The sequence below is a fragment of the Pseudopipra pipra genome, chromosome 10, assembly GCF_036250125.1.
Source record: "Pseudopipra pipra isolate bDixPip1 chromosome 10, bDixPip1.hap1, whole genome shotgun sequence".
Taxonomy (NCBI): Eukaryota; Metazoa; Chordata; class Aves; order Passeriformes; family Pipridae; genus Pseudopipra; species Pseudopipra pipra.
In genome coordinates this window covers 23,610,445-23,637,209 of record NC_087558.1, presented here as the reverse complement: position 1 = coordinate 23,637,209, position 26,765 = coordinate 23,610,445, and the positions used below count along the sequence as shown (strand labels likewise).

Sequence of the window (26,765 nt, the reverse complement as noted above, 5' to 3'; positions counted from 1 at the left end):
GTTGGGAATACTGAGCTCAAATGTCTCCACATTTAAAGAGCAGGAGCTCAGGCTAGAAAAGCCAAAAACTGTGCTATTCCTGGCAAAACTGCAGACCCCTCACCTCAGTGAGCTTTCAGTGAGGTAAGGATTTCAGTGGCATGTCAATGCTGTGATAGATTTTACTTTTCCAGAACTCTGCAGGAGTATTTTTTGTCTTTGCTACAAGCATGAGCAGTGTCCTTAACAGGACCATTAGGCAAGATCAGATTACAGCAGGTCCTTACTTAGTGGTTTCTTGCTCACATGGTGTACGTAGAGGGGAGATGTACTTGGGACCTCATGGCTGAGGATCCACGGTCTCACTATTTCAAAGACCATCCAGTTCCACTCCCCCACACCACCCCCGCCCCCTGCCATGAGCAGGGACACCTTCCACTATCCCAGGTGGCCTTGGACACCTCCAGGGATGGGGCAGCCACAGCTTCTCTGGGCAACCTGTGCCAGGGCCTCACAGGCAAGAATTTCTTCCTAATATCCAATCTAACGCTGCCCTCTGCCAGGGTGTCACACTGGAGCCTTCTCTCCTCCAGGCTGAATAACCCCAGCACTTCCAGTTTTCCCTCCTTGTGCTAACCCTTCATCTGGGATAACCCAGTCTTGCTTCATTGCTTAAGAAACCAGAACAATTGAGTTCATGCAGTAACTTCTAGCACATGTTTAATGCAACAGACTGGAGCTGTTCTGGTGGCTACTCCCTTCTCTCCCTGTCCCAGGAGTGACTGTTTCACCAGAGAAATCACCTCCCTCTTTCATATTGGCTGCATCACCCCAGCTTTACCTCTGCTGAAGCATCAGCAGTGTGTGTGGGCACAAGGTGTTCTGCTGAGGTGCCAGTGGAGCAGGGCTGGCATGCCAGGAGTCAAGTACTCTGCTGGGCAGGGTTAGTGCCTGACTGGTGGAGGAACACTGTCAGACTTTCATTATATAAGGCAGACCATCAGCCACCGAAACACAAGCTGCACCCCCCTGCCCAGCTGCACCCCCTGTCTCGGCACAGCCTGCTCAGCTGAGGTGAGCGCAAGCACGGGGCATTTAGCAAAACTCCCCCAAAAAAGCAGAGTCAGAAGCACATGTGTCAGTCTGCCTTCCTGGCTGCAAGGGGGAAAAGGTGAGGCAGCACTGCAGAGCTTGGTCACAGCCCCAGCTGTGGCCTTTACCTCTGTTCCTGCTCAGAGAAGGGACGGTCACACACAAGGGTTTAAACGTCTAAAGTGGCATCTCCAGTGTTCATCCTGTCCCTGAGGTCACACTCTCAGGGGTGTCTGATCCAACCCTTGCTCAAGCAGGGCTGTGTCTGGGCAGCAGATTATCCCTGGGCAACCTGTGCCACTGCCTGGGCCCTCTCTCAGCTGCAAAGGGAGACAGAGGAAGGCAGAGATACCCTGCTGTCAGCTTTTACAGTCAAGTCTGAGTCTAAATAACGCAGATAATGAACAGACTCCAGCAAAACCTGCACCTCACATTCCCCAACACACAGTCACACTTTTGCAAAGCAGTGTGTACTTCCTGTAGCACCAGCAGAAAGGACAGACATGCCTTCAGCTGTAGTTCCTCCTTACACACAAAGTACCTGGGTCTGTCTCCTGGGTGATATGGGGGAAGACCAAGAGGGATGCAGAGACAGGCAGCTGGAACCAATCCTTCTCCCCTAATAACACAAAGTTACACCAGCCTCATTTGTTTTGTTACTTTATTGAAAGTGGCAGATCCCTTTCAACGTTTTTAAAAACTAAACCCATTGTTGCTTTGAGTACTGGACAAAGGTTGTGGGGACTGTTTCCTTTAAAAAGTTTACTCATTACACTGCAGAGAGTGTGAGTAACGATACAGGTACCTTATCAACACGGTTTGCTACCGTCATGAACAGCAACTTTAAAAGCAGCAGGAGCCCTTCTGCTGGCCTGCAGCCTCTACCTTCCCCCTCTCCAAGTTTCCTGTCTATACATTAACTTCTCCTAAGGGAAAAATGGGTTTGTTCTGCTCTTCCTAACTGCAGGCTCTGAGCTGGCTCACACCACAGCAGAACACTGCTCTGCAGCAGAGATCCAGCAAAACCCAACAGCAGCACCTCTGCTCTATGGGACAGGTTCATAGTGTTGCTGAGCCTGGATTTATCCATCAGGAAGAATAAAGGATAGTCATAAGCTAAAGTGAACACTGCACACCAGGATGAGGGAACATATGGTCCTCCTGAGCACTTAAAATCTGCAGGTCTGAATCCAAGTACCAAAAATCAAGCCTTGCTTCTAATAAAGTGGCTGAACAGCTCCAGCCTCTGTTCTCAGCAGCTCTGGGGTGAGCCACATCATCCACACACAAAGACCCAGACAGAAAGATCTGGATAACTGAGGTCTTGCTGACTTCATGGGAATCTTTACACAATTAGAGGGCAGGTCTCTAGGCAACCAGCTATCAGGGGTTATTTTCCTAAGTCTGTTTTTCTAGACCTTTAAAGTGTAGATTTAAGATCTGTGAGCTTACCTGAATTAAAGATTTGCTTTATAAACTAGTATGACACAGAAAGCAAAGCTCCTTGGGGATGGCTCTGCTGGAATACCTTAAGCAACCAACACAGCAGATGCTTTAATTGCTCTGCTAGCAAACACCACCCCAGCTTGTCAACTGGAGCAGAGCCCTGGCTGCAGCGAGTTTGGATCCCAGGCTGAAGGAAGAGCCAGAAAGGAAAGGTTGAGAAGGGGATGCCTAGAGCAGCTTTTGGGAACCCCCAGCCCCGCCACACTGCTGCAAGCCATCCAGTTTATGCCTTCCTGTAGAGGACAGGTTGTTGCCTTGAGAACTGCTACGTAGTGTCCCTCTGCTTTGTAAACCAAAGCCCTGTCAGTGCCTTTGGCTGCTGTGTTCCACCCACTCCCCCTTCTTAACCCTTCTGCCCCATTTGGGCCTGCACAGTGTCTGCTCACCTCAGAGACCAGCACTGCCCAGCCTGCCTGTCTGGTTGCTTCTGCTGCTGAAAGTGCCAAGGACAGGAACCCCCCCAGCTCCCACAGCAAAAGGACCCACTTTGCCTTCTGGTTCCCAGAGACTGACAGCAAGTTCTGCTGTTGCCTGAAGTAGATGAACCAAGGCCTAATACAAAATGATGTCCCAGAGCCAAAAAAAAGTACAGTCAGCAAATCCATCCTCCTGTGAAACAACAGGCTGGGAAAGAGCGGCAGCGCATCAGCTCAGCTGCTGCTGCTCTGGAAAGCGTTTTGTTACTCGTGTGTGAAGGGGTTGAAGTGATCCTCCAGAACAACTGGAGAGCTGCTCTCGCTCTCCAAGAGGCTCTAGTGCCTGGAGAGCTTCCCAACATCCCTGCACTCACACATGACTGCTCACAAACACTTCTTTAGGAAGGCCAGGAGGCTAAAACCCATCAGACTCGCCTGTGAAACACATCTCAGTGGAAGAGAATCTCCCTCTTTTCCAGCAGCCAGGCATTTACCAGAAACAAGCTGTGAATCAAACCAAGCCAAAATGGACACATCCATAGGGAAACAATTAAAAACTGCATTGATTACATTGTAAAAACAATTAGACCACCCGTCTCGGGTTCTGCAAAAGGTCTAAATTGTACTTGCATCGCAAACCCCACCCTGGGTTATCATGAAAACACGGCTAACATGAAGGCTCTGAAATGTCCTGGAGTCCGTCACACAATGTCACATCCAACGGCAGATGGTGGTCTGGATTAGAGATGTAGTTCTTATGAAGCTGGAAAAAATCCTTCCCCCCTCACGACAGCAGCAGGGAATGTGGGTGTCAGCGGGCAGAGGTCAGGTGGTTCCGACTGTGTGAAAACCTGCAGGGAAGAAGAACGGGGCGGGGGGAACTGGTCAGCTCTGGCTGTTTGAAGCTCTCACCCGGGAGAGGGTCAGTCTGTGTAGGTCTGTCCCCAGTCCCATTGCCCCTGCAGTTTTTGCTAGATAAAAAAAAGTTTTGAAAGCAAACAACAGCAATTTAAAAGAAAGCCAAGGTGGCACTTTTTTCAGGCTTTCAAGATTGTTTTGACCTAGGAAGAAATTTTCAGCACTAGTGTTTTACAGTAAGAGGTCTCTGAGGTTTTGCAAGCCCCCCAAAAAATGTATCTTGAGCTTCTGCCCCATCCAGCAGTGTCATTCCTAGGCTGACAAAAGTGATTGATGCTGAAACATCTGCCCTGCTGTCACCTGTGTGCATTTGTGAGCACCTCTTGCTCAGCCAGACACTCAGGTTTTCCAGGTATCACCGGGACACCTTCTATGACCTCTGTGGGTCAGCCAGAACGATGAGAGTGTTCTCTTCACAGCATTAAAAGATTATTAGATGAGGGATCGACACAGACCCATGGCATATTTGCTTGAAAGTCTGAACAACACAGAAACAGAAGCCCTCCAGTATGGCCAGTACATTTGGTCCTTAATATCTAGGACTCTGCTTGACAGCAGCATGTACAGGACAACCAGGAGGTCAGGTCAAGCCAGTGTGTGTTTAGGAAAGGTGGGTCCTGCCTGACCAACCTGATTTCCTATGACCAGGTGACCCACCTAGAGGATGAGGGAAAGGCTGTGGATGTAGTCCACTGTCTCCTACAGCATTCTCCTGGAAAAGCTGCAGCCCATGGCTTGGACAGGTGCATTCTTTGCTGGTTTAAAAACTGGCTGGATTGGCTGGGTCCAGAGAGTGATGGGGAATGGAGTTACATCCAGCTGGGGCCAGTCACTAGTGGAGGTCCCCAGGGCTCAGTGTTGGGGCTGGTCCTGTTTAACATCTTTATCAATGATCTGGATGAGGGGAGTGTGTGCACCCTCAGTACACTCACGGGTGACACCGAGTTGGGTGGGAGTGTCAATCTGCTGGAGGGCAGGAAGGCTCTGCAGACGGATCAGGACAGGCTGAGGCCAATGGTGTGAAATTCAACAAGGCCAAGTGCCAAGTCCTGCCTGTGGGTCACAACAACCCCCTGCAGTGCTATAGGTCTGGGGCAGAGTGGCTGGAAAGCTGTCTGATGGGAGAGGACGTGGGGGGGCTGGTCAACAGCAGCTGAACATGAGCCAGTATGTGCCAAGGTGGTCAAGAAGGCCAACGACATCCTGGCTTGTGTCAGCAATAGTGTGGCCAGCAGGACCAGGGCAGTGACCATCCCCCTGTGCTTGGCACTGCTGAGGCCCCACCTCAAGTCCTGTGTCCGGTTCTGGGCCCTTCATGACAAGAAGGACATTGCTGGAGTGTAAAAGTCCAAAGAGCAATGGAGCTGGGGAAGGGTTTGGGGCAGAAGTCAGATAAAGAGTGGCTGAGGGAGCTGGGGGGGCTCAGCCTGGAGAAAAGGAGGCTCAGGGGGGACCTTCTTGCACTCTACAACTTCTTGACAGGAGGTTGTAGCAAGGTGGGGGTCAGGCTCTGCTCCCAGGCAACAAGCGACAGGACAAGAGGAAATGGTCTCAAGCTGCACTGTGGGATGTTCAGGTTGGACATCAGGAAGAAATTCTTCATGGAAACGGTTGTCAGGCATTGGAAAGGGCTGTCCAGGGAGGTGGTGGAGTCCCCATCCCTGGAGGTGTCCAAGGAATGACTGGATGTGGCAGTCAGTGCTCTGAGCTGGGTGACTCGATCTTGGACATCTTTTCCAACCTTAATGATTCTGTTCTATTCAATGGGTACTTGAGCTACAAGCCACAGACTTAAACCCATCAGAAGCAGATGCTTAGAAAGCCCAAGTTCAAGGGTGTAAAAACTGCAAAGCCTGGGTTGTGTCTACAGGGGCAGATGGAGCACGGGATGGCTCCTTTGGTCACAAGTATGGCAAAACACTTCCAGTTGCTAACCAGGGGAGGGCCAAATGTTAAGTTTCTCTGCTGGTAGCAAAAAGGATGAGATTTAGGATAGCCTGCTGTGAAAGGGAGAAAAGCTGAATTAATGTTAAATTAAAACCCTGTGATCAGGGTCTGACATTACTGCCCGCAACACATGGATATGACTGAACTTGGTGCCAGCAGTGGAGGCAAGTTTGACACAGCAAAGAACTAAATTCTACCAGATTACACTCCTTCACTGGTTTAATAAGCAATTGCCTTCAGGAAAAACACACTTTCCTGTGTATTTTCTGTACACCTGATGCTGGGCAAGCAGTGACTGTCTGCACATACTGCTGTAAAGCACATTCCTCGCAATGAAACAGATACATATTAACAAAACCTTACCATTCCAGAAGTGATCCTGATGAGATTTTGCATAGTCCTTGCTACCTGGGTAATAGGACCAGCAGGACATCATATGTATATAGGTGTATGTGCAAAATGAAGGTGAATAGTAGCATCTTTCTGTGCTCTGCAACATACCTCTACACTACAGAAACCTGTTCACTGTGAGGAAGGACCTCTGGGGCATGAAGAACTGCTTCCATTACATGAAAGCAGCTAAAAGAAGTGATGTAAGGACTATTAGGGCAGCTTGTCATCAGTATTCACTTTTGTCTGTCTTGACTGCTTGGCACCAGCCTTTCCCACACCCATGGAGTACAGCTGCCAGCTCACACTCAGGACACTCACCTTTGTACCCGCTCCACCATGTGTGCTATCAGTTTGTCAGAGATGCCTGGGCAGGACTCCTCAGCCAAGCTAAATGCATTCTCCAGCTCCTCCATGGCTCCCACGTTGCCTCCAGTCTGCTTGTGCTTATCTTTGAGCTGCAACCCAGAAACAGTGCATTAGATCCTTATTTTGTTGCAGAAAGCACTGGTCAAGCAGTCCAGCACTAAGGCCCTTTCCCTTTTAGCATGACTCCACCAGGGTGCAGAAGGCCACTCACATTCTACTTAAACAAACCAAAAAGGTCTCTTTCTGCAGATGACGAAGGTGGAAACCCAATGTCTGGGATTCAGATTTTCTTCTAGGTACTAATGGCAATCAAGTCCTTACCAAAACAGGATGTACTCTTAAATGAATTAAATGATATAAAAAATGGATCAACAGCCCTGAAAACTCGTAGAGTAGTAACAGCACCAAGAACTCCAGGTGTACCTGAAGCAGTACAGTCACCTTTGCTGCTAATGACAGCCCAGTGCCCAGACACACACACAGGCTCAAAGGCAGGTAGGGCAGAAAATATCCAACACTAGGACTTAGTCACCACCACTTTTAATAACCCCAGAAAAGTCTCAGTTGCTTCTAGTGACTGAGAGGCCGAGGCAAACGACGGCCAAGCCAGGGATCCTGAGCCCCTTGGCCTCCAATACTCCTCTCCAAGACAGCTTTTAACCAGGGAGCAAGGGAAGGAAGCCCATGCACCAAGACCTCCACATGCAGCATCTGCCCTGATGAAAAGCCTCAGTTCACATCTTTCATGCTCAGTGCACTCCAACTAGGCCTCTGCTTGCACGTTTCCAACAGTTAAATTCAAAGAGCTACACCTCTGTCGAGAAGGAACTCCTGACAGCTCACTGGTGCTGACCCTGAAGGAGTCTGTCCTTGGAAATACCACATTCCCACCCCTTGCAACAGTTCCCCACCTCCTTCCCAAAAGTGCTGATTATGACAGGCCCTTCCCCAGTTCACCATCACACAAGGAGCTGAACACCAGTCAAAGCTCCTGCTGAACAAGCAACGTCTGCCAGCCTACCACTGTCCAGTTCAATTAAGCTCCCGTTAGGCCACGCTGATTAAAGGGCTTTACATAAGCCTCACAATTTTAGGATCAGCCTTTCCTGTTGCTGGAGCTCACCTTTTCTCCATGCTCTGGAAAGCAGGACAAATGTGAACACTAATCCCCAGCTGCAGCCGTCCCTGTGCTCCGAGTCCCCCACTGTGAACAAACAGTTCCCAGACAAAAAGGGCTGCTGTCTCCTCAGTGGGGCACCTGCTGCCTAACACACAGCTGTGGGAGGAACCCACACACACCTCTGCTCAGTCAGAATGGCAGGGGCACGGAGGGCAACTCAGTTACACATCAAGGGTACAGATTTCTTAAGCCAAAAATAGCTGTGATGCTAAAGCCAAGGATTTGATGTCCACCCACCAAAGGCTGCCCACCTCAGAACAAGCACAGGGCCTGTCCTGCAGATAAGTTGCCAGTTTATCATCAGCCTTTGATGCCACACCCCCGACCTTCGGCTTGCCCAGCAGCCTGTGACAGGAGCAGTCTGTGCTGGCCTGTCTTCTCTCTCTGCAGAAGAGCTCTCTGGAGGCCAGCAAGACATTAGAGCACTGCACTGTGCTCACCTTACAGGCTGCCTCCAACTCACTGCTTGGTCCTCCAAGCGTAAATGTCATTTTCCCTCCCTGCCCCAAAAAGTTTCCAGATTTGCAGTTGCCCACATTTGTTAATTAACTCCCCATGGGCCATTTTCAATATTAGCATCCAATAACACACATGCAGGGAGGGTATATAAAAGATTACACACAGCATTTCAGTCAGATTTCCATTCATAAAGCCCAGCTTCAGCTATTTTATGGGAAGAGGGGATCAAACCTAGCTGGTCAAAGAGGCAATCACTCAACAGCAAGAAGGAGGAAGTCTGCCACTGGTAGGAAATTAGAACTGAAAAGAACACCACGTGCAACCAGCAGTGAAGCAGATTTCTGACTTGGAGAAGTTTTCCTCCAAGCCCCCTCTAACACACACAAATGCCAGGTTATTTCAGAGACTGCCCAAAACCCTTCCTGCACCTGATTTTGCTCGGTGGGATCCACAGAGCCAGCACGGAAGCCTAATCAAAGGAAAGGAGGATCAACAAACTGGGGCAAGGGAGTCAAAGTAGCAGAAATGAAATGCCCAAGAAGCCACTTCCCACCTGGAACTGATGCAACAAGGTTGGTATGGAGAAGCACAAAAATGCATTCATACTCACAGCCCTGTCCCAGGAGGCTCCTAAACTGAACAGAGACCCAGATGTCAGTGACTGTGCTGCACAACCAAACTGCCTGCATCAGGAACCAACATAGTTTTAATTTGGTTTAATCTTACAGGTCTAGGCCTACAAGACCCAGAACACTGGCCTCATGCTCTGACCTCTGGAAGTCAAGCCCAGTGCAGTACAGAAGAGCTCAGTTAGATAAGTCCCAATATCCAAAGCAGAGCTGTCTCAGTAATATGCTTTTTGGGATGACCTCTGGTTCCTGTCACGCACCAAACCCTCCTTCCACATAGCACTAGACCTGAGAAAAGGGAGTTAAGTCCAGAAACTATCCCTGAAAAGGCACAGTTCTCTGCTGGGCCATCCCATCAGGATCCAGAAAAGAGTAAGTCCTCAGGACAGAAGAAAGGGTCTCTGTGACCAGCACCCCAAGAAGAACCCTGACATGCAGTGCCTAAGTGATTTCTTCCGAAGCAGAACCTCCTTTCCTACACTCCTGCTGGAAGGAGCAACTAGAGCCCATAGCCAGCCCCCCCTTATGATTATCCTCCTCTTTTCTTCCCTGAGAACATCACCCAAAAAGACAAGTCACCTTTATGCTGATACAGACACCATCCTATCATTAATGGCAGCTTTTACTTCAGCTCCACATCCCCACCCTGAACATAAGGCAGGGAACAGGGTGGGTTTTCCAAACACATTTTCTCTGCCTGCCTTCCAGAGGAGACGTGGCAGGGAACTCCTGGGCCTTGGCATGCTACTAGTAGCAGGCTGTGTAGATCAAGAAATGGTCCAGTAACCAGCAAAGCTGACTCCTGCTCTAACCCACCTACCTTCCCCTCAGTGACTCTGCTGTGGACAGCAGCACAGCAGGAGGGCAGGGGACACGCACAGTGACAGGCCAGCCCGAGCACCTGTCTGCCTTAACAGAAGCTGCACTTCAGCCACAGACATCAGAGTCCAGAGCTGCCTAACCAGCAAGCCTAAGACACAGGAGAGACAGGTGAGGATCAGACTCCTCTATCTGATTCTCACCAGAAGACAACAGGGTAATGCTCTGCTTTCAAACACAACTGTTTTGGGGAGGACACGCCAGGGACATACTCACTTTCCCCACATACAATCCAGCCCTCTGAGCAGAGGCACAAATGCTTCAGAATCCCCTAACCCTACTAGATACTTCACTGCACTTCCCTTCTCCAAATCCTTCCCATTTACTTATCCATGTCAGGTATCTCCATCTCCAACCGGCACAGGCACCAAGAAGGTTCTACTCACCTCCCCAAAAACTGGGTGAACAAGCGTGGAGAGACACTGTGACCGTGGTTGCCTCTTAATGGGCTCAGTAGGCTGGAAAGCAACAGGAACAGAAGTTACAAGCACATGCAAAAGCTCCCAGGGCACACAAGTGTAAGTACTAAGTGTAAGTGTAAAGTACTAAGCTTTTGGTGAATTCACACCACTTCCATGGCAGTCCCCTCACCAGGTTTTAGGAAAGCCACAGGTTGCAGTACTCTGATGATGTGGAAAAGGCAATTCTGGAGCACCAGCCCTGGGTGCCAGACTGAAGTAAATTATAGATAGAACATGAGTGCCTTGTGGCTTCCCCAAGACACCCAAAAGCTTGTGTTAGTTCAGTCCACTTCAGAAAGACCAGACAGCACACAGACCTTCTGGGAACCGTGAAGAGGCATTCCTTTGTGCAGCTTGCTCAAGGAATTGGGGCGAATGGTTGGTGGGAATGTCCAGATTGGACCCTGGTCTCCATCTTCTGCGTCTCCATCACTGCAAATGAAAAGGGCAAGGTCAACACAAATCCTCAGTTCCATACATCAGGGGTTTGCCCATGTAGTCCTGGAGTCACAAGCTCGCTCTGTTGCCATATCATCGCAGAGCTCCAGGCATTCCCTTATCCCAGAAAAAAATCCTAAAGAGAAACCACTTCAACAGCACATACACAGCATCTGAGAGATCTGAGCTAAGTACTACATCATGTTTCCAAATCATCAGTCACCTTTTTGCTCTAGAAGCTTGAAGAAGCTTCTAGTGCTAATTAAATTTAGGAGAATTTCAAGACAATACAAGCTCAGAATTTCAGGCTTAGATGTTACAAGCCAATCTCCCAGAGTCCTTGGTCACTTGAGTCACTGCCACTATAGTTAAAGAGCAGCTCTGTGATACCACTCTGGCAATAAAGTGCCCTTTCCCCACCCGAGGCCCATAACCTGACTGTCCTGCACAGCAGCAGCAAAGCTCTACCCATGAGTACACAAACACAGCTCTTGCCACAGTTACTAAAGCCTGTCGCTCTTGTACTTAACGGAATGGACACAAAATACAGGCAACAAGAGCCCTGTTTTACTATTTACACCCAGACTAAGTATTTCTTGTCAGTACTACAGCTCCTTACGCTCAGCAAAGAAGCTCCACAGGTTAAGACCAGAACAGAGAACCGGGTCCCACTGAACAGGAGGTAACAGCCTGGTTCTTCAGGCAGCAGTCACCTGTTCCCACAAATGGATGCTCACAGGTCTCTCTGAGCTACCATAAGATCTCCAACCCCGGTGGGAAAAGGACCTGAGCTGTTTGCAGCAGGCACTCCTCTGTGCAGAACATGTACGTACATATCGGAATCACCAGAACTGGAATCTTCTCCATGGCCCTCTGACTTCCAGCGCTTGAATCGATCGATCAGCTCCATTAGGAATGAGGTTTTCTTGGTGTAGCGTGTGATGAACTTGTGCTTTAGCAATTCTTTAGCTGTTGGCCTCTGGAGCAGATAAGGAAAGCATGTCACATCCAATCATCTCTGCACGCTAAACATGCAGCACACACTGACTTCCAGTGGAATCACAGGATCTTGTGAGCTGGAAGGGACCCACAAGGATCATTGAGTCCACGGGTGGGCAGCAATACTCACAAATCTAGGATCCTTATTGAGACAGGCTTCCACAAACTCCTTGAAGGGCTTGCTGTGGTGACCCTCAAGTGTTGGAGGATTGTTTTTGGGGATCAAGAAGAGAACCCTCATAGGATGCAAGTCAGAATTTGGAGGCTCTCCCTTTGCAAGTTCAATGGCTGTAATTCCAAGGGACCAGATGTCTGCCTGAAAGCAGAAGAACGAAAGCAGAAGAATGAGGAGCAATGCTACAACATGAAAACACACAGTTTTAGGACAGCCAAAAGGCTAATTATATAAAATCAGATGGAGCATTTCATGTCTAATACACGAACTTCTCCAGGAGACCCTGAACCATAACAGGAAAGAATCATTCCTGTAGTAAGCAGCACTTCCAATCCCAAGCACCACATCCAAGTAGGCCCAAGTAGCAACCCTCCTGCTCCCAAACTCACCTTGAAGTCATAAGCAGACTGTTTGATGACCTCTGGTGCCATCCAGAACGGAGTCCCCACAAAGGTGTTTCTCTTGATTTGGGTGTCCGTCAACTGTCCAGCCACCCCAAAGTCAGCCAGTTTCACATCTCCTTGTTCCGAAAGCAGCACGTTGGCAGCTGTTCACACAAATGAGCATTAAGTCTGCTGCCTTCTGAATCTCCAGCCCACACAGAACTGAACACTGAGAAGGGCCCTCCTATGCCATTCTCCTTCACCCCCAGTGATAACCCTCAGCTTGGATTTTCAGCCTCACACCCATTCTCGTGCTCTGAACTCCACCGGGTAACATGAACAAGTTCATGCACTTGGCTGGATCATAACAGGAATATTGCTATGGTAGGAGCAAGGAGCAGATGTGAAGGGCCACACAATTAACTATATGTGACACCTGGCCACACAAAGAAGGCAGGGCAACGTGGCCCCAGTGGTCTTGATTTTTTTCGGCGTAGCATTCAGCACAGGTGAAATTGCAGATCCTTCTGAAGAGCTCAAGTCCCAGCCTTATGCTTCTTCCCAGTCACTCATAAGACAGTAACATTGTGCAGGTTTGGGAATGGGGGTTTTCTGCAGGACTTTTCATCATGAGAGTTTGTTGCCTACAAACTTTCAGCATTTTCCCACTGCTGACAGACAACAGCCCTGCACGTCTTGCAGCCCTAGAAATGTGCAGTCTCACACACACAATGGAATCTTTTCTCCTTATCTCCCTGCATGAGGTTACTGTGCTCTGCCTGCTCACCTCCCCTCCTGCAGTGGGTCAGAGGAGTGAGCATCCAGCACTGGTCACGGCTCCACAGCACTGTCCCTCCATCCTCCCACTGTCTTTTGATGCTCTGGGCTCGCTGTGACACTGCTCTTCAGGAGGCAGGTGCCAGCACTCTCTACACTGCACGAGGCCAATTACTATAAAAACCAGTAACAGGATAAGCTGATGCAAGCTGCCCTCATTTTCTAGGGCTGTGAACCCTGCATGAGGACAGTTCACCTTCAGTGTGAGCTATAACCATGATAACCAGCACGCACACCCTTGGGGTCCACCAGCAAACCAGATGTCCAGACATGACTCAGCTAATATCTGAGCATGCCTTTCATCAACTCCTTTGCTTTAGCTCCCTGCCTGTCCAAACTCCAAGTGCCAGAGGAGAGCTACAGATCCCTTTACTCTAAACACCTAAAGACATGAAAAGCATGAGTTGTGATACAGTGACAAGCATCAGATTCAGAAAACAGAAACCTAACAGGAAAAGGAGCACTGAGAAACAGTCTTTGAAATCTCACAGATTATCGCTATGTGATACTTCTGAATTCTATGTTACTAATGTCCCTGACAAGAAAGGGAGCTGAGCTCTCCAGTCTTACCTTTGATGTCCCTGTGGATCTTCCTCTCTGAGTGTAAATAATCCAAACCCTTTAGGATTTCTCTCAGGATAGTAGCTATATAAGTCTCCTCCAGCGGTCCCGGCTTCAGCTGATAAAGGGCAGAAAGATGACTTAAAAGAGGGTGACTGATGCCTCGGATTTTTCAGGTTCTCAGTTTATTACTTGGAAACCTTGGGCCAGAAGGTCATACTCAGCAGGAAGTACTTGCATGCCTGGTGCACATTCTGCAAGCAGAATGCTGGACGTTGCACCTGGAAGCATTAAATGGAAAAACTTTGGGGGATTTTCTGCTAGTCTATCAGTCTATTAAAGGCTTCCCAAACAAACAGCAGGATGCTCAACTCTTGTTTTGGCCTGGAAATACATTAGTGAACAGAACATCTTAACAGTTTCTCTTGTTCAGGTCTCTCTGCTAGCACATAAGAACTGAATTTCAGCCTCTGCAACAGCCCAGAGACAACATCAACCCTCAGCCTCAGGCTTTGGAGTATTGTATCAAAGCTCTTCCGCTTTCCATCAGTTCTCCTCTAACCAAGTCCTGCCTTCCCAGTGCAATAACCAAGGTTCTGACACTCAGATGACTTCTGCTGATGACAGCCCTGAACCACACCTTCCTGTGAGTCACTGCAGGCTCAGCATTTTCCCCCTACATGACAGGTTACTGCTCTGGAAAAGCAGGCATTAAAGAGAAAAATCCTGTGACAGAATACAGCACAGCAGAACTTTGCCTACGGGTATATTCTGCATTTGTATTCTCTTAACATTTGGGGTAACTTGATCACAAACCACGGCCCTGCTGAGCCGTGCAAGCACTGAACACCTTAACTCTGACATGGTGAAGTACAGGTTCACACAGCTCAAAACCAACTGGCTGCTGTCACTTTTCAGTTCACTGGCTCTTCCCATCATACAGCAGCACAGTATTGCTGGAGGACAGTGCTTGGACAGCTGAGCTCTGTGCAAACATTTCCTCTGTCCTGGGATAAGCATAACCAGCATGTCTGTCCTGCAATGCACACCCCTCAGGCATAGGACTGCCAAAAACATGGTTATGTGGCAAGTAAGTGTCTGGCTTATGGGCATTTCAGAAACCAAGGCTCCAGACAATGTTTTCATAGTGCAGAGCTTGCCATGTACTTACCAAATCCAGGGCTGAACCTCCTCCCAGGTACTCCATGATTATCCACAGCTTAGTGCCCTGCAAGCAAGAGCACAAGTCAAGCGCAAAGACAGTAATAAAAGCAGGCAGAAAAGTGAAACACCTGGGAGGCAGCAAGACATGGGAGTAGTCCTGTACACAATCCAAGGATGCTGCACACCACATCTCTCAGAGGGTCAAGAAAGGAGCTCCCAGCTCCCTCTTTTCTGCTGACACAGTATTATATAGGTGGATCTGGCTCCAGTACATTTCTAACTCTCAGTCTGCAGTTTTATCAAGCAAGTGCCCCTACAGGCACCAGACTGCCCAGCCCACAGAATTAAGCTTATTCTCAGGTTGGAGCCACTTAGCACCTCTCCAACAGCACATCCAGCATAACTCCTTCTTGGCAATGGCAAGGGAGCTTTGCAGCCTTTGATCTCATTAACAGGGCTGCCATCTTGAAGGGTACAATTGGCAAGACATCTTACTCCTCAGAGAAGAGACTTCCATACTGAGGTTCACAAGGTCCTGGTAGGATAAAACAGCAGGCCTGCAAAACTACAGCAGAAGGCTGAGAAAATGTCTTTTGGCCTTTGAAAAATATGTAAGGAATATTCAGGATCCAAAGAACTCAGGAACTTGCTGCAGTTTGCTGCAGTCCCAGTGTTACTTTCACCTCCAGCAGACAGTATGCAGAGGCCACCTCTGATCATTACTACCAGTAGCTTCCATTAGGGATTCCTAAGCCTGTTCTCAATGGAAGCATATCAGCACTCCTCCATATTCCTATTCTTTTCACCATTTCTGATGAAATGGTGATCAGAAGATCACAAAGTACAGTTTCAAACTTCTCTTCTTTCCAGAGGCATAAATCCCTCAGTGGTACTACCTTAGACTGTGCCATTCTGGAAAAGTATTCCACAAACTTCCTTTCAGGAATGGTCAGACGAGAGAGAGGTCAGTCTTCAACGAACAATTTTCTCTCCAGTGAAGTGCCCCAGAACCTCATTTCCATGTGCTTAACAAGTGTTTTAAAGTCCAGTCTGCTACTAAGAGCACACCAATGCAGCGAGCAGAGCCGCTGCTGTTCCTGTTGCCACACTGACACTCACACATTGGGCACCTTCCAGTGCTGTGTGCCACCATCCCCTGCAGCACCCACAGAGGAGCCCACACCATTCCCAAACTGCTGGCAAGGAACCTCCATGGTTTGTCCTACCTTCAAGTATGAGCCATAGTACCGGGTGATGTAGGGACTATCACACTGGCTGAGCACTGTAATCTCCTGCTGAATGTCCTCGATCTCATCCTCAGCCTCCTCCAGATCAATGATCTTGATAGCCACCACCTCCTTGGTGCGGTTGTCGATCCCTTTATACACTTCACCAAAGGATCCTTTGCCGATCCGCTCCAGCTTGGTGAACAACTCCTCAGGGTCCACTCTGGAGTGCTAAACCAGAAAGCAGGGATGGGATAATTCCGTTAGATCCCAGGGCTGCGGAGCACCACCACACACACCCATACAGCTCATCTCCACATCTGTGCACCTACTGTGTTCATCAGTTCATCCAAAACTCACATATCCAAAAAAGTCTGAGAAACTTGACACAGAATATATCCAAGATTAGAACTGAAGAAACCTCTTCCACAGGCTTTCTGCCTCTGCAGGAGGGGGAGAGAAAGAAGAGGGAAGTCCAGCAAGAGATGTCAGCAAGTCTCTTTATGGAAAGTGTCAGCCCCTCTGGGACAAGACTGCTCAGCTGGAGGCACAAACTGGTGGCAAAGCAGCTCCACGAGCAAGCACCTGCTCACACTTCAATAGAGATCAGCAAGGTGTACCAGAACCAGCCTTCTTTCAGCAATGAAAACAACAAACAAGAGACCATAAGAATGTTTCCCTAGTCAGGTCCTGCACTCAAAGACTGAAATGACTTGAGAGATTTGCACCCTTCCCTACTTGTCTGGAGGGTGAAATACTCCACTGGTATCAATACCAGCTCACATTAGCTGTCTTCTCTGCTGCAGCCTGATTTCCAGGCAGCGCCCAGCCCAGCTCTCCTCAGATGCTTGCTGAGGAAACCTCACATCTTTTGGAAGGTCAGCAGCAAGGAGGAGGCAGGAGAGCAGAATGGACACTCCATCTGCCTGACCTGCTTTTCTGGAACAGCCTCTCCCATGGCTGGCACGCCCAGATGCAAAGGCAAATAGCATTTCCTCCATTAGATAAGCACATCAACTGGGAAGCTACTAACAGAGAAATACTGATTCTAACAGCAGCTGCACAGTTAACACTTTATTAAGATGAGTATGGATGAAAAAGCAGACAAACCACAATCACCTTCTAATGCTATTTATTTCAGTCCAGCTGCACAGCAGGAAGTTTTGCTCTGCTTCATGCTACTAAAATGCTTTTTGTGATTAGTTTTTTCTGCCTTTTTTTTTAAATAGTTAAAAAAAATAATCTGGAAAATATGGCCTGACCTACAGGAAGTAGCCAAGTTGCTACAGGGAGTTTTCCACACCCAGAACTTGTCGGTCTCACCTCTAACACCAGACCACTCCCTCCCAAGGGCCTTGAGCTGGCAGATTTTATCAGAGAACAGGGAAGCTGCATTTTTCCATCTCATACCAGGTTCCAGCAGCAAGCCATCATTGAGCAGCCCAAGGTGCTGCTTAATGATTAAGCCAGCCCATCATTATAGGTTGTTTGCCTCCTGTGCCCAGTGCATTGCTGTAAGGCAGACCCAAGTGAGCTTTACAGTCAGCTCATTTAACAGGATTTCTACACAAACTCCAGCCCAAGATACAGAAGGGTAACCAAATATCCTTTTGCATCCATAGCAACACCTAAACAGGCTGTACTTTGAACAAATGCACTGGAAACAGATGGGAGGGGATGTGCAGACATGAAAAGAACTGGAGACACATAACAGGGACTGGAGAGAGGGAGGCAGGGTAAAGGAAGAGGATTTGAGCTTGAGAAATGCCAGGAGACAATATGAGAATGATGACTGCAGGCAGGGAAAACAGTCTGGCTAGTCCGGGTTCACTACAGACCAGAAGCAGTTTCCACCTCTTGACCTATTTGGAGGAAGGGGCAACAATGTGCCCCAGATGTTACTTTGCACAGTCACCTACTGCACCCTAAAACTGCCACTCACCACATCAGCCACTCCCACACATCAGGGAGAAGGGAGGGAAAGAGGATCATCTCCTAGAAGCACCTGTTCAGCTCCTGAAGGAAACACTACCCACATCCTGCAGGGAAGCAACGCTGCAAGAAAACCTTCCTCCCCTCCCATGTAAATAACTTTTCCATGAGGTAAGAAACAGCAAGGTGGAAGTGACTGCTGCCCTCCTTAGCTTGGCATAGCATATCAGAGAATCAGGACTGATTCCTCAAGAATAGGACACCAAACATAAGAGCACTGGCTATGGCAGGCAGCTTTTGGGACAACCACCACTTTATGTGGTGGGCTCTGTAATCATGGACAGGTTGGTAAACAAGCTTCCAGACTTGGATGTTGGTTTATTCTGTTTTCTGTGGAACAAAGCAGTTCAGCTAGGGGTGGTGAAGGAGACAAAGCTTCCTGACAAGCACACAGAAATTCTGCCCAAGGGACTAGGGAAAACAATACAAACCTGATGGGCAGATGAGACAAGCCCACCACATTAGGGTGGAACAGGAAACTTCCTTTGTAGGTACTGGATTTACCTTCCCACTACCTGCCACTTCAAAACTGACCTGGAACTGCTTTGGACCTCTCAGGTGACAGGGCAAGAATCTGACTCTGTGGAGGACCTGAGGACATATATCCCTTGACACAGTGGTCAGAATCACACAAGTCAGACCCAGCAACAGCCAGAACCCAGGGAGCCAGTACAGGGCCAAGAGGTACAGAGTCATTCCAGCCACGGTTACAGTCTCCGGATGCTGCTGCAGGATCAGAGTCTGCTGACAAATTTCTTCACTTTCTGTAAACAGGGAGGAGGAAACAGGCCCATCCCTGATGTAAGAAGGTCAGTGTCTGCCCAGGGGAACACCTTGTGAACTATCATAGTGGAAACCACAGAAGACATTGCCAGCTGGCATTTTCAGCAATCCTGAATTCCCATGACAAACTAAGATAGAATTATGCTAGCCTGCAGGACATCTGCTCAAAAGCCCTTGTCCATTAAAAAAAAAAAATCTGTTTTGAGCTGCCACACGGTAACTCACTACTGACAAGCAAATGCTCAGATCCATAGCCATAAAAGTCTTAGCACTCACCAGACAACAGCACAAATGCAGTTCTGCCAGGAATGGAGAGCCATGGAACTGCACTGCTCTGTCAGGAGAGAAGCACAGTCACACCTGGGCTCTTGGGCTGGGGAGGGCAGGGGAGGAGAAGAATGCACTGCAGGAGCCTGACTCTCCCCTACCCCAACACATCTGCACTGGCAGAGCACTGCAGTGAGGGGTGTAACAAGCACCATCCATCCCTTTCCTAAAAGCAAATTATCTCAGTGCCAGTTGTCTTGTCAGAGATTCACCCTGGCTGTAAATCCGTGTTCTGGAACTGCACTGCTACAAACACACCTGGAAAACTTCATTAGTAGGAAGTACCAGAATCCAGATGAAATGCTTTACACTTGCTTAAATGAGCACAGATAACACAAAGAGGCTTATTAGCACCTGTCACCTTTGCAACTGCTCACCAGCTAAGGTTCTTTCCATTTCCTTCCACATTCACAGAACCCACCAGGGCTGCAAAACAGAACTCCAGGCCAGCAGCTGCTGCTTCTTGTTCCACTACTACATGTAAAACCGTTAAGGGATGGTCACTGCATTGTACCTTTTCGCTTGACTGAATGTTTATTACACAGCAGTTCTGGAGCAAAAAGCCTCATGCTGTTCCTGCCCACTGAGAGCAGTCAGGCACCAGAGATGGTTCAGGCAGGCCTGGGCAGACTTTGGAGGGGGGAGCACACAATGCACTATCTCTGTTGTAAGCACAGGAAGGGAAAAAGTATGAGAGGGATGACGACAATCTCCTAGTAATGTGCTCCACTTCTGCCCTCTGGGATCTAATCTCACAGCACAGGAAAGAAGGTCCTGACAGGTGTGGGGGTGTTTGCCATCCTGACTGATGATGCCATGTTTTAAAACAGAGCAACTCACTGCAGCCATCAGGAATTAGGAACTGCAGTGTGTTATGAGACAAGCCTGGCAGTAACACCAGCTGCTTCATGGGGAAAGAATGGGCTTTGGCAACTTTGCCCCCTCCAGCTGCAGAGACGTGATATCCATAGTCTTTGAGAGGAGACTAGAGAAAGCCTACAGTAAGTATCTGCCCTCATTTCAAAGCTGCTGCCTGGAAAGATAAGCTGTGTATTGGGAACAGAAGCAAACACCACTTGAACCAGCTGAAGATCTTCTCTCTGGGCTATGTCCAGCTGGATCTCATTCCCAAAATATTCAAGAGCAAGAATCATGCCTGCATCTGCTACATAAAACACTGAGGGGTGTTTAAACACTTTTGGAAATGAGATTTCCTTGGTCTGTGGCAGGTTGGAATTGGAATCACTGTTCTATACAGTGGAGAGGTCTGTAACAGAAGATTGCCAAGGCCACAACATTTTATGAGCTGAAGCTGATGGAGAGCTTGGCAACCTCCAAGGGTTTATTTGGAACCAGAAGCATTTAGTGTTATTTCTGACTAGGGCACTTTCCAAACAGCCAAACAAACAAACACAATTTTCCTCTGCCAAAACACAGTGGAAAGGAGGAAGTTGGTATTAATAAACCTGTCATCTTCTTTTCCCATTGCCTCCTCTGCTCCCCCACTTCCCACCCAGCATTTACCCACACTGCATGCTGCACACTCACCTCTGGGCCACCAACACAGGTGTCTGCAGCAGGCATTGTGTTCTCTTTGAGGAAATCAGCCTTGTATCTGAAACCATCTGAAAGTTTCCCTTCTGTGTGAAATCTGTGCCCAGCTCTTTGCAACTGTCAAAACCTGAGGCAGTTTTGAATTTCTGGACTATAGACAAGAGGGAATTTTGTGTTCAGCACTTTGATACACACTAATTTGAGACTCCCAACTCGCTTCACAGGCAGCATGCTTTTGCTTCAGGGAGTAAAGCATTACTTAGCCAAAAAACCTGAACGGCTTCTTCAAGGTCACATAAGGAACAACAAAACTAGAAACAGAGCTCAGATCAGAGCTTTAAACAGGATAATGTAAATATATCACCTGGCACACAGAGCTCCAGACAAAGACCAAAGACCTACAGTGCTGTATGTACACAGCAAAGGGGAGCCAAGGAAAAAGAGAAACAGCCTCCTGAGCCTGCAAAATGGAGGCACAGCCACAGAACAACCTGGGGATCAGCCTAAGGTAACACTGCCCATCAGCACCAGAACTGGGAATCAGACAACTCAAGCCTCTGACATCCCAATTTAAGTCTTAGTCTCTTGATTTTCACAGTGTTTCCCACTGTTCCCTAAATCCTGGTGAACAGAACTTCAGGCCAGTTCCTACTGCCCTCCCAGCAAGCCTCAGTTACACAGATTTCAAGGTTGCACCAAGGATTCCTGAAAAGACCAGAGGAATGGACAACACAGACTGGTTTCCTATTCCAAGACCAGAGAGGCATGGGATGACAAGATCTAAGAATGCCTCACATTTCCATAATAAATCCAGAGCTGAGACCACTGGAACTCTGATAAGTTTCCCGAGGGAATGTTGTGTACAAAGAAAACTTCAGAGCAACCTCCTCTATAGCTACAGAACTCAGTTCTAACCAGACAGTATCCTTCTCTTTCTCTCCCTGTACAGTGACTCACTCAGGCACTCCATTTGCATTTAATTCCATAAACACTTTGGGGAAACAGTGGATGTGAAAAACAGCATGTAAACTAAGATGCATTGAAAATCAATTTTAAATCAGAAAAGGTTCACAGAAGGCATCATCTCAAACCACTGAGGCTTTTAGTAATTCTACACCTATAAGGAGGACAGAAAAATGCCCAAAATTCTCACAAAACATGGCTTAAGAGGACCTACATTTGGTCCTGACATCTGCCAATAATCAAACACACCCCACAACCCAATTCAGAGGGAAGAAGATGCAAGCCAATACTATTAATGTGGTTTAGCTTTTAGTCTCAAGTCATGACATCATCCTTCCACATTCCTCTTATGAAAATGCCATCACAACAGCAGCATTTAACTGCATCCACGGAGGCTGAGATCTCTCAGAAGAGTTACTGCTCAGTATCAAATATCACTGCCTCTGATGCAGTGAGGTTACAAGCACTGTTTTTCTGAGACTAATGCCACGAACACTTCAGGAAGGTAGATCTGGCACAGCCAGCACACAGGTTTTCTGCTCCCATTTCTAGACCTCCCCTCCCAAAAATACTCAGACTGTCTCCCAGTGACTCCTGTCTCCCTACAAAAAGCAAATTTAACCTCAGAGGAAGGCCCTGTAGTGTGTGAAGAACTACTTTTCTATATGTCTGGCAACACAACACTATCAGCCAACACCAGCACGGAGACACAAGTCAAATCAGCTAACAGGGGTAAGCTGAGACATGTGCAAGAGAGATAAAGAGTGGCAAAAAGTGATTTTCTGGTGATTTGTTTGAAACCCTCATATCAAGAGCAAACACTGTTATGTTTGCCCTTGAAATGAGTTTAAAATAAAATTTTAATCACCACTTACCTGGCTGGCAAACTCTCTCAGGTGAGCCATGCCTACAGGATGGTCAGACATTCGCTTCTGCAAAATCAGGGAGGGTTGGGATGTTGCAGCACGACGGGAAAGTGATAATTTCTCATCCACTGGTTAACTGCGACAAGCAAGAACACCACAGCTCTCATGTGAGGTTCTCAGAGCCTGCCTCATTTCCCTGAAGAGCTACCCGCATCTTTCTTCTCTCCTTGATTTGCAGCTCTCCTTGAACCTGCCAGCCCACTCTAAGTATGCCAGCCCCTTCTCACAAACCCCATTTCTCGATTCTTTACAGAAATGCCTTCCAGATGTGTCAAGGAGCCTCACCTTAATAATATACACTGACCAAGTCTCAGGCACCATCTTCCCCACCCATCACCTCGGCATGATAGTTACCCCCATAGCTCCATCCCCTCACCACCACTCCCGGCATCACCCCAGCACCTTCCCCAACACAACCCACATCATCGCCTTCAGACACCCCTTTCCTGCTGCTGCTCCCCAGCAATCCTTTCGCTGAGGGTACCCCTCTGCTCCCACTCTCCCCCGTACACTCGCTGGCAAAGCTCAGCTCCCCAGCGCACCTCTTCCTGCTCAGGGAACCCCAACCCTGCACCATCCCCGGCTGCTCCCCCACCGGTGCCGCCCAGTTCTGTCCCCAGCAGAACTCCTCGGCGACCCTCCCCTCCACCCTGGCAACAGCCGAGCCCCCCTCGCCCGCCCCACACTGTCCCCTCACTGTCCCCCGTCACGACGCGGCCCCACGGTTGCTCCCCCCCCACCCCGACTCCCCTCAGGGACACCTCGCCCCACCTCACACCCCAGCGATCCCCCACCTCCCCGGGTGCTCCGCGCCCCCGCGGGCTCCTCAGCGCGCCCCCCGCTCCGCCCGGCCCCCTCACAGTCCCTCTGTGGCGCATCCCCGCCCCGCCCGGCCCCCGCGGGCCCGCCCGGCCCCGAGCGCCGCCGCACCTACGGGCAGCGCTGCGCGGCCGCGGGGAGCGCCATGGCCGGGCCTGGCGCGCGGAGCCGCCGCCGCCCCGGCTGCCCCGGGACAGCGAGCGCGGCGGGGGGCGGGAGCGCCGGGCCGGGCGCAACGACACGGCGAGGAGGCGGGGGGGGCGGAGCGCGCTGCATGCCGGGAGATGTGGTCTTCGCGCAGCGCCGCCCGGCCGTGGACAGCGCCTCCTTGGACTACAATACCCGGCACACAGCGCGCGCAGCGGGAGGGCGGTGGGGCGCGGCCACGGCGCGGGGGCGGCTGGGGCGGGGAGTCCTGAGGGGCCGCGGCGGGCGCTGCCCAGCCCAGCGGCCCCCGCGGCGGGGCGGACCCAGGACCCCCGTGCTCGCCGACGGGAGGAGCCGCCTTTGTCCTCTCGGCCCCGCCTCGCCGGCCCAGGAGCCCGCTGGGACATAGCGGGCAGGCCCACCGTCAGCTCTTCTCCTGCCCCCCGTAAGGGCTCGGGGCCGGGCGCCCCCAGGGCTGCCGGTGCCCCCTACCCCTCTGCGGGGCTCCAGGCCCTCGGGGGAGCCGGGCGAGCGCACCGGGCCGTGCGGGAGCAGCAGAGGAGAGGCGAGGGGACGGGAGCTCCCTCATGGCCCCTTTCCCTGCGCTGCCTCTGCGGGGTTGGGTTTTCCTCCACGTGCTGTAATGTCAGTGACTGATTCACGTTTTCAAGGGGAAAAAAAAAAACAAGCAACCAATTTTCCCAGCCTCTGTTGCCAGGCAGCTTTAACACTGGCCCTGCGTTTCTTCCCTGCAGTGGACAAAACCAGGCGCAGCTTTTCCCAGGCGCTGGCACACAACGCCTTTGTCACAACCTGCTGCTTCCGATGGTGAGCTGGTGCTGCTCTGTAGCACAGGTGACTGTAGCAAGAGGAACCGCCTTGGAACCTGCCGCTGCATGGACAGATGGGTCTGGGCAGCAGCCAGCAGCTCCCTCACATCCCTCTGATTTCCTCCCACATCCCTCTGATGCTCTCCCCCATCCATCTCCCATCCCTCTGTTTCCCTGCCCCTGATCAAACCATCCAGCACTTTGAGGTACTTGAGTGAAAGCATCAATTAGCTAGAGGACTGGTATCAAATACCCCTGTAATGAGATCATATCTTTGTATTTAAATCAACTGTACCTTGCTGGAAGGTTTTCACAGAGGTCTTACCTGTTGGATCCTTGGATTGCTGGAGCTTTGAGTTTATACCTAAAGGACCAGCCTTCTAGCCACACAAAATATGGTCATCTTGTCACATAAACATCCCTATTCCATCATGATACCTTAGCTTAAGAGGTCTATGAACAGGCAGAGGAACCAAAGCTTTTTGTGAAGTGGGAAAAGGAAGGAGAATGGAGTTCTGCTCTGGTTCTGCTGCTGGAAGGGCCAAGGGGTGTGATCTGTTCCCTGTTTGAGTCCCTCTGTATGTTCCTTAGGAATCATTTCACCCCGATGGCTCAGCTGTCCACCTCCTGTCATGGACACTCATTAATTTAGCCATGTACTTTCATTCTTGGCACGAGGAGAAAGGGCAGAAGTCTCACAAAAAGAAGTATATATTAATTAACGTGCCAAGTCTGAACATACACACACAAGCAGCAATTGACTTGTTTTGTCAGTTTAATTTGGGATAAGTCTCTCATAAGGGCTACTTGTGAGGGAGGATTATTTACGTACTCAGAAGAATGCAGAAACAAATGCTGACCCTGAGGAAGTGGGTGTCCCTGACGTCCCTGTGGCTGTCCATGGCATGTTTGTGTCCATCACCACCTCCATTTGATTCCCAGAATACATCAACTGGGGCCAAAGCCTTACTCCTGTTTTTCAGTCAGTGCTGTATATCTAGCAGAGTAGTTCTCTCTTTTCATGTTTTAAAAAAATTTATTTTAACATTAGCAATTGTAACTACAGAACAATTGTACTACAAATTGTATATATGTGGGTTTTATATATATGTATTTAAATATATATAAAACTTTTGCTTCAGCACCCAGAAGTTACCTGTGCTTTGCACAAAGAGCTCCACCTCCAGTGAGAGAAACCCAGTCCCTGCCTCCAGGAGACCTACGTTTGGATAAAGCCAGCTAAGCAAGTGCAAAAGAGGAAATATTTCAGATAGAGGAAAGCAGCAGAGTTACTTACATGCTGGAGTGCCCAAGCCTACAAAACATTTGCCACTGGGTGTTTAGGGTTACAGCTTTCACCTGGCCCTGGGAAGCAGGGCTGCTGGAAAGGGAGCCTTGTCAGGATTGTGTTGTCTCCTGGCTCTGGCTGTAAGCTCCTCCTGAGCCTGTTGGGCTAGTATGGAAGATTACCTTGTTCCTGGAGCAGGTAGGCATGACAGGGATTCTGCTGTTGCTGATGGAGCAGGTGGCTCTCGGAGCTGAGCTGGCCTTACTGCTGTGCCTTTCTTCTATGCTAGTTCTGATGCTGCTGGTTAGCATTTGCCTTCATAGCCGTGTTAGTAAGCTCTTACCTGTTCTTACCTTTTGCTTCACAAAATTTTAGGAACTTCATGCTTTGTGGGTTCCTACTCCCCAGCCTGTTTAAAATTGGTCAAAAGCTATGAGTAGGGACGAGTCAAAGATTGTGTGTTTGCTGTCTGTGTGTGCTGCGTGGCTGCCCCGGATGCTGTAAGGAAATCAGGCTAAAAACCAAAAGCATCTGTTGTGTGGAGTTTCTTCTGTTGTTGGGGTATGTTGTTGGGGTTTCTTCTCACTTTTTAAAAGTTGTTTCTTCTCTGTTGCATGGCTTTCAAGAGGATAAGCTTGTTAATTTTTTTCTTTGCCCTTTTCTAGTTCTTTCTGTTAAAGCAGAGGGATAAAACTCTAGAATAAACAAAAACTAGGTTAAAAGCTGATGACATAAAAAAAAAAAGTATTTGAACAAGTCTTCTGCTTAACACCCAGCCCCCAAACCCCACCTCAGTTCTGAAAGCTGTTTAGCAGTAAGCTGTGCTGCAGTCCCCATTCCCAAGGAAGTTTTGCCTAACCATGGAGCCTGCTCTGTTCCTGTCCACAGAACAGTAGCCTTTGTCAAGAGTGAGTGTGTCAAAATTGCCAAACATTCTCTCTATAAGAAGGTAATTATTTCTAAAAAGTGATGTTTTCTGCTGACAGTGTGGCATAAACACCATTTCCCCACCTGTAGATGGCTTGGGTCAGACAGAAAGGAGTGGGAATGGGCGTGAAAATGTGTGGTGAGATGTGGACTCATAGAATCCTATAGGTTGGAAAAACCCTTAAGATCATTGAGTCCAAC

At 49.2% G+C, this 26,765-nt stretch overlaps 1 protein-coding gene across 2 annotated transcripts; it reads right to left on the bottom strand.

Moving 5' to 3' along the window:
• Positions 1-1,718: 1,718 nt before the first annotated feature.
• On the bottom strand, positions 1,719-23,620 carry STK25 (serine/threonine kinase 25). Of its 2 annotated transcripts, none has more exons than XM_064666848.1 (12): positions 23,484-23,620; positions 22,503-22,629; positions 16,009-16,239; positions 14,790-14,846; positions 13,628-13,736; positions 12,227-12,384; positions 11,793-11,978; positions 11,497-11,642; positions 10,543-10,657; positions 10,151-10,222; positions 6,570-6,706; positions 1,719-3,844 (listed from the first exon to the last, which is right to left on the bottom strand). In XM_064666848.1, the coding sequence occupies exons 2-12, from the start codon at positions 22,551-22,553 to the stop codon at positions 3,805-3,807; spliced, it is 1,302 nt and encodes a 433-aa protein (XP_064522918.1). In that variant the 5' UTR covers positions 22,554-22,629; positions 23,484-23,620; the 3' UTR covers positions 1,719-3,804. The 2 variants fall into 2 exon arrangements, with proteins under 2 accessions (XP_064522918.1, XP_064522919.1); XM_064666849.1 differs by having other exon boundaries at positions 23,488-23,620.
• Positions 23,621-26,765: the final 3,145 nt, after the last annotated feature.

Bases quoted from the DNA above. Each gene is read 5' to 3' on its own strand.
- STK25 (XM_064666848.1), bottom strand. From the start codon at position 22,553: ATGTCTGACCATCCTGTAGGCATGGCTCACCTGAGAGAGTTTGCCAGC. The intron at 16,240-22,502 runs GTAAGTGGTGAT...TTTCTGGTTTAG, and splicing joins TGAGAGAGTTTGCCAGCCAG to CACTCCAGAGTGGACCCTGA. The intron at 13,737-14,789 runs GTAAGTACATGG...GCCCTTTATCAG, and splicing joins GAGGTTCAGCCCTGGATTTG to CTGAAGCCGGGACCGCTGGA.